General features: G+C 39.4%; 1 protein-coding gene across 1 annotated transcript in view; it reads left to right on the forward strand.

Moving 5' to 3' along the window:
• The first annotated feature begins 5,781 nt into the window (after positions 1–5,781).
• LOC102871236 (isocitrate dehydrogenase [NAD] subunit beta, mitochondrial-like) overlaps positions 5,782–7,855 on the forward strand; it is a 30,210-nt gene continuing 28,136 nt past the window's right edge. The window contains exon 1 of the mRNA XM_006891591.1: positions 5,782–5,838. Within this exon, the coding sequence (XP_006891653.1) occupies positions 5,782–5,838 (57 nt within the window). The remainder of the gene's footprint in view (positions 5,839–7,855) is intronic.

A 7,855-nucleotide genomic window follows, 5' to 3' on the forward strand; every position in this document is an offset into this window, starting at 1 on the left:
GACAAAGTATTACAATGAAATGTGCAAGGAGCTGGAGTCAGAAAATCAAAAGGGCCAAACTCATTCAGCATTTCTTAAGCTGAAGGAACTGAAGAACAAATTCAGACCTTGAGTAGCAATACTTAAGGATGCTTTGGGAAGAATAGTAAACAATCCAGAAAGTATTAAAAGAAGATGGGAAGACTATACAGAGTCATTGTACCAAAAGAAATTGGAATATACAACAACCAGGAGAAGATAAAATAAATGAATGGGCCTTCTAAGAATCAAATCCCTCTGCACATCCCAAAACGTCTCCAACAGGGTGAAGAGGGAAGACACAGACTGGGAAAAAGTATTTGGGATAGACATGTCAGATAAGGGACTTGTATCTAGAATTTATAAAATACTCGAGCATCATAAGAAGATAAAGGTAAATTAATAATACAGTTGGAAAATGGGCACAGGATATGAACAGACACTTCACCAAAGAAGACATTCATATGGCCAACAATCACATGAAGCAATGTTCAAAATCCCTAGCTCTAAGATGCAAATCAAAACAACTATGAGATATCAACTCACCCCAGGAAGAATAGCAAAATTTAACAGAACAGCAAGCAACAAATGCTGGTGAGGTTGTGGAGAGACTGGAACCCTTACTCACTTTTAGTGGAAGTGTGAAATGGTGCAACCACTATGGAAAGTGGTGTGGCACTTTCTCAAAAAGTTGCAAATAGAGATACCATTTGACCCAGCAATTCCAATACTGGGAATATATCCTAAAGAGTCCATAACCACCACCCAAGCAGATATATGCACACGGTCACTATGAGTCACAAGCGACTCGATGACACATAACAACAACAACAACAACAACAATGTTTATCGGGCTTTGTTCACAAAGTTGGAAACAACCCAGGTGCCCATCAACAAACGAATAGATAGAGAATCTGTGGTATATCCACAGAATGGAATACTATGCTGCAATGAAAAACAAGGAACTCATGCAATATTATTCAAAATGAGTGACCCTGGAGGACATTATGCTGAGTGAAATATCTCAGTCACAAAAAGACAAATACTGCAGAGTGCCACTGTTGTAGAATGGAACTGATATCAGGATTGGGATAAGACTGAAAAAAAAACTGGATAAATTATGTATACTGCATTGAAACAGATGAGGGAGAGAATAATTTAAAAGTGATATATGATAGGGTATTATGGTTATCATTCATGAAATTCCTCTGTGTCAGCCAATTCCTTCTGATACAGTGACTCTGTGTACTCCTTCCATTTTCTTTCGATACTTCCTGGATCATTCAACATTCTACCCAAAGTATACTTAAGTATTGCCACCCATGGCTTGAATTTGTTTTTCAACTCCTTCAGCTTAAGAAATGCTGAACAAGTCCGGCCCTTTTGATTTTCTGATTCCAGCTCTTTTTATTATAGTATCTTGCTTTGTCGTCCCGGGCTGCCTTTCAAAATTTTCTGTTCAGCTCTTTGATTTCTTCCTTTAGCTTTGGCTTCTCAGTGCTCTAATGCAATACTCAGAGTCTCATCTGACATCCATCTTGGTCTTTTCTTCTTCTTCAGCATTTATAATTATCTTTTGCATTCCTCATGCACAATTTTCTCGATATCCTTCCACAGCTCATTTGGTCTATGCTCATTGGTGTTCAAGGATTCAAACCTGCTCCTGAGATGGTTTTGAAATTTGAGTGGGACAGACTTAAGGTCAGGAGGAAGTTCAAGCTGCTCTGAAGGAATTGGCAAAAAACAAGGCTCCAGGAATTGACAGCATGCCAATTGATTTATTTCAACAAACAGATGCTGCCCTGGATGTGCTCACTAAGCTGTGCCAGGAAATCTGGAGGACAGCCAACTAGCCAACTAGCTGGAAGAGATCGATATTTGTTCCCATTCCAAAGAAAGGTGACCCAACAAAGTGTGGAAATTCTCAAACAATATCGTTGATATCACATGCAAGCAAGATTCTGCTGAAAATTATCCAAAAACACTTGGAACAATATGTCAACAGAGAATTGTCTGATGTGCAGGCTTGATTTAGAAGAGGTCGTGGTACTAGGGACATTATAGCTAATGCTAGATGGATCTTGGCAGAAAGCAAAGAATACCAGAAGAATGTCTATCTGTGTGTGTTTCATTGACTATGCAAAGGCTTTTGACTGTATGGATCACAACAAGCTGTGACTGACTCTGAGAAGAATGGGAATCCCAGAACATTTGATTGTGCTAATGCGAAACCTATACTTGGACCAAGAGGCAGTCATCAGAACAGTGCATGGGGACACTGGATGGGTCAAAATCAAGAAAGGGATCTGTTGGGGATGTATATTGTCTCCATACCTTCTCAATCTGTATGCAGAAGTGATCATCCAAGATGCTGGGCTGTACGGGGAGGAATGTGGCATCAGGATTGGTGGAAGAATCATCAACAACCTGCGTTATGCCGATGACACAGCCCTGCTTGCTGAAACTGAGAAGGACCTGAAGCACTTGCTGCAGAAAGTCAAGGACTGCACCCTTCAATAAGGATTGAAGCTCAACATCAAGAAAACAAAGATTCTCACCACTGGGCCAATTGGCAGCATCAGTATGGATGGTGAAGAGATTGAGACAGTTAACCGTTTTAGTTTACTTGGTTCCACAATCAACACTCTTGGTAACAGCAGCCAGGAAATTAGGATATGAATTGCACTGGGCAAGTCAGCTGTGAGAGCCCTCTCAGGAGTACTGAAGAACAACAACGTCAGGCTGGAGATTAAGGTGCACCTGATGCAGGCTATAGTCTTCACAATTACGTGCTATGCATCAGAGAGTTGGACAGTGAATAGGGATGATAAAAAGAGAATTGATGCCTTTGAGCTGTAGTGCCAGAGAAGAGTGTTTAATATACCATGGACTGCTAGGAGAACAAACAGGTTTGCCCTGGAGAGAGGGGGAAGCCAGAATGCTCCTTGTAGTCAGGATTCTGAAGCTTCATCTGACATATTTTGGGCATGTTGCAAGGAGGGACTGGCCCTTGCAGAGGGACATCATGTTTGGGAGAGTGGAGGGACGGCGCAGGAGAGGAAGACCTTTGATGAGATGGATCGATTCTGTGAGTGGAGTTGTGGGAATGAGTGTGTTTGAGATGGCAAGGTTGGGACAGGATCGAACGACATTTAGGGCTTTTGTACATAGGGTCTCTATGAGTCGTAAGCGACTCGACGGCACATAACAACAACGATTATGGTTATCACAGGAGTCCAGAATTAAGGTTGCATAGTAAAGTGTACTCGGGGCAATGGGAGGGGTGCGGGCAGATTGTATACCAAAAAGAATTTTTCTTTTATTTTTCAAAGAGAGGAGCGAAGTGGGGGGTATGGGGCGAAGGGTCTGGGCAGGGAGAAAAGTGCAACAATGAATGAATGGAAATCCAAAATCTCTGTAAATGTTCATTAAATTTAATAAAATTTTAATAAAAAGGAATTGGCAAACACAGAAGAATAATTAATTGATATTGAAGGGAAAAATATTGCTATAGTGGATAATTGTTGCACACCCAAATCAAAGGCAGTAAGTGGTATGAATCCATTAGATGCTATAAGACAATCTTGTTCTATCCAATTTATAGTTTTCTAAAAACATACTTTGCACTGGGAATATCTGCAGTTAAGGACCTCTCCAAATTATTGATGAGTGATGATGTCCATTTGAGAATTAAGGTGCATGTGATTCAGCCCATAAACTTTTCAATCACTTGCTATGTATCTAAGAGCTAGACAGTGAATGAGAATGACAGAAGAAGGAGCTACTCCTTTGACTGTGGTGTTTGAGAAGAGCACTGAACATTCCATGTGTGGCCAAAAGAACCAACCAATATGTCTTGGAGAAAGTGTAGACATTCCAGTCTTTGGAGTCAAGAATGATGAGGCTTCACCTCACCTACTTTATGTATTTGCTAGGAGGAGCTACTCCTTGGAGGACAAAATTCTGGGAAGGATGGAGGGTGGGCAAAGGAGAGGAGGACCCTCGACCAGGTGGATTTATGTGCTCACTGCGGCAATAAGCTCTTTTGTGTCAGGAAGTATAAGGATGTCACAGGATAGAGAAGGGTTCAGATATTTTGTTCATAGGGCCACAAAGAGTCATACTCTACTTGATGGCACCTAACAACAATAAAAACTTACTACAGGCTCAATTATGAGTCAGTTTTAACTTGAAGGCAATGAGATTTTTTGTTAAATAAGAACTCAGTTATAACATTGACTTTTCAATTTTCCCCTATAAAATATACATATTTATAATAATTTTGAATTCACGGTATAAGAGAGAGTTAAATTACACTGTGGAATCAGGGATCCTTACTTAGGTCATGTTGTTGTTATTGGTTGCTGTCTAGTTGAATGACCCTATGAACTAAAATACTGAAGCATTTCTATAGCTATCTACATTTATCAAAGTTCATAGAGTTTCCAGAGGCATGTTTTTAGGAAGTGAATGCCACACCTGTTTCCAAACTTAGGTCATGCTAGATAGAAATGACAATAAGAACAAACCTCAGATCAAATTGATGCTCAAAAGTCCTAAGTGTTCTGGGATTGTTCTTAATCAATGTTAACCACAATTTGTTCTGATCCACTTAGTAAAATGTCTTTGCATAGTCAATGAAACATAGACATTCCTCTAGTACTATCTGCTTTCAGCCTGGATGCATATGACATTGGTGATGATGTCCCTAGTGTATGGCCTCTTCTAAACCTAGCTTGCATTCTCTGTCAATGTACTGTTTCAATCTTTTTTTTTTTTTAAGAATCTTCAGCAAGAATTTGCTTGTGTGTGCTATTAGTGATACTGTTCAATAATTTCCATACTCTTTTGGATTACACTTTTTTTAAAAAAAATGAGAATAAATATATATCTCATCCAGTCAGTTAGCCAGGTAGCTGTCCTCCAGATTTCTTGGCACAACCTGGTGAGCACATCCAGAGTGGCATCTATTTGTTGAAATATGTCAGTTGGTATCGTATCAATTCCTGGGACCTTTATATTTTTACGAATTCATTAAGAGAAGCTTGAATCATATGTTATTTCATAAAATTATTCTGTGTCAATTATTTTTTGTATAGTTACCCTGTGTATTCCTTTCACCTTCTTTTATGCTTCCTAGATCCTTTCATAGTCTGCTCACAGCATCTTTAAGTGTTCCAACTCAAGGTGTGAATTTGTTCTTCAGTCCCTTCAGCTTAAAAAATACTAAGCAAGTTTATTACTTTGATTTTCTGACTTCAGTTCTTTTCACATTTCATTATAATACTTTGTTTTGTTTTTATGGGTTGCTTTTTGAAATCTTCTGTTCATCTTCTAAACTTCCTGAATTCTTCCCTTTGCTTTGGCTTCTCGGCATTCTAGTGCAACATTCATGATTTTTTCTGACATTTCGGTCTTTTCTTCCTCCTCTGCCTTGTAATGACCTTTTGCATTCTGCATGGATAATATTCTTGATATCCTTCCATAACTCATCTAGTCTTCATTCCTCAAAACTGTTATGTAAATGTGGGGTGTTTGTGAACCACCAATGGAACTGTAAAGCTTGCTAATAATATAAAAGTCCTCATTTGGGGGAGAACATACAAATAATTAATATAAACTATGATTTTAGTGGTTGGCCAGTTTTGCCCTTCCATCAAGCTTAAACGTAGTAATTTCAACACACAAAAGATGAGTATAACAATAAGAAGTAGCAACAGTGTGTCCTTTATGCCAGAGATTCCTGTCTCAAAATTAGCCAGAATGGGAATGAGAGACATGGTAGCAGTACCAGCAGCCCTAGAGGGGGTGAAGAAGCAGGTAATGTATGAAAGATACTTAGCTAAGCAAGGGTTTTTACCTCATAGAGTCAGAACCTTGCCCTAAACTTACTGACCACATTTGGAACAGAACACGTAACTGAAAGAAATGCTCTTGGTAGGACTCAGCCTCAAGTCAGAGTCTAGAGCTAAGGAAGGGGCAAAGCGCAAATGCCAGAAAAGAAACTGTCCTGACTGAATAATTGTATCCTGATTGTTTCCAACCTGATATGTAACCTGTTACTTCACTAATTAGTCCCATACTTTTTTAGTGCTGTTGATGAATTCTGCTTGACCAGTGCAATGAATTATTAAAGCCAGCAGTAGACTGTGTAGAACCTTGAGAAGGGAGATTTGTTAGCACTCACAGCAGAAGGTGCAGAATCTCTTAAGAATCAGTTTTCTGCTGTTGATGGTCTTTTCCTTTGTGGAATTAGTGGAAGTTAGACTGCTGTTGATGGAATTCGTTCCTCTGTAGAGCTAGTGGAAGTCAGCCTTTGCTCTAGCCATGCCAGTTGCACTCCTTTTACATATAGTCGTTATCTTTTATTTTGTTTTTTGGATTTCACTGCCTTTAATATGCCAAATAACAAAACTCCCAAGCAAATAAAAGTTGCAAACCCTATTACATTTGCTTGAAAACACTTTTATTAGATGTTAAAAATAAAAAATATCTTCTTGAACACTAAAGTGCGTTTCACATAAACTTAGTATTTTAATTCTCTTATATGGATTTGAAAATTGGACAATGAATATGAAAGATCAAAGGTAAACTGGTATATTTGAATCATGTTGACAAAGAATATAGAATATATCATAAACTTACAGAAAAAAGAAAAACTCTTTTATAATGTCTAGCTATAATGTGCCTTACAAGCAAAGTCTAGACTTCCTATCATGTGCTTTAGAAATATTATCAAGAGCTCATATCAAGAAAACAAAGATTGTCACCACTGGGATTTCTGGATGCATCATGATAGATGGTGATGAGATTGAGATTGTTAACAGTTTCAGTTTGCTTGGCTCTACAATCAACACTCTTGGTAGCAGCAACCAGGAAATTAAAAGACAAATTGCACTGGGGTAAGTCTGCTGCCAAAGACCTCTCCAAAGTGCTGAAGAGCAACAGTATCAGTCTGGAGACTAAGGTGCACATTATAGAGTCTACAGTCTTTGCAATTACTTGCTATGCATCAGAAAGCTGGATAATGACTAGGGATGATAGAAGGAGGATTGATGCCTTTGAACTGTGGAGCTGGGGAAGAGTACTGAATATACCATAGACTACAAGGAGAACAAACAAGTCTGTCCAGGAAAGGGTGAAGCCAGGCCGCTCCTTGGAGGCAAGGATTCTGAAGCTTCATCTGACATCCTTTGGACATGTTGCAAGGTGGGATCAATCCTTGGAGAGGGGTGTGGTGCTTTGGATGGTGGAGGGACAGTGCAGGAAAGGAACACTCTCAATGAGATGGATTGATTCAGTGACTGGGGTAATGGGGATAGGCGTGTCCGAGACAATAAGATTGGCACAGGATAGATTAGGGTTTAGGGCTGTTGTATATAGGGTCGCTAGGAGTTGCAGACAACAGGATGGCACAAAACAACAACTGGTGGCCTAGTGGCAAGATGCCAGAGCTGCAATCCCTAAGGCATGCAGCTCAAATCCACCAGCTTCTCTGAGGGAGAAATATGAGCCAACTCCTCCAGCGATTAACTGCCTCTGAATACCCGCCGAAGGCTCAACTATGGGTTGGTTCCTACTCAATGGTACAGAACAACAACCATCAGTCACCAGAAAAGGACATCATCCTTGTAAAACAAATGATGAGGGGAGGAAAAAGGGAAACCTTCAACAAATTGGGATGGTATAGTGACTACTAGCTATGGGTTCACTTATAGCAATAATTGTGAAGATGGTCCAGGACTGGCCATTCTGTTTCTAATATGGTCAACATGAATCAGAAGCAACTTGACCGTACTTAAAAAACAAACAAGAAAAACAATAAAAATATTCTATA

The sequence above is a fragment of the Elephantulus edwardii genome, unplaced genomic scaffold, assembly GCF_000299155.1.
Source record: "Elephantulus edwardii isolate Elephantulus edwardi_28Jun2011 unplaced genomic scaffold, EleEdw1.0 scaffold00100, whole genome shotgun sequence".
Taxonomy (NCBI): Eukaryota; Metazoa; Chordata; class Mammalia; order Macroscelidea; family Macroscelididae; genus Elephantulus; species Elephantulus edwardii.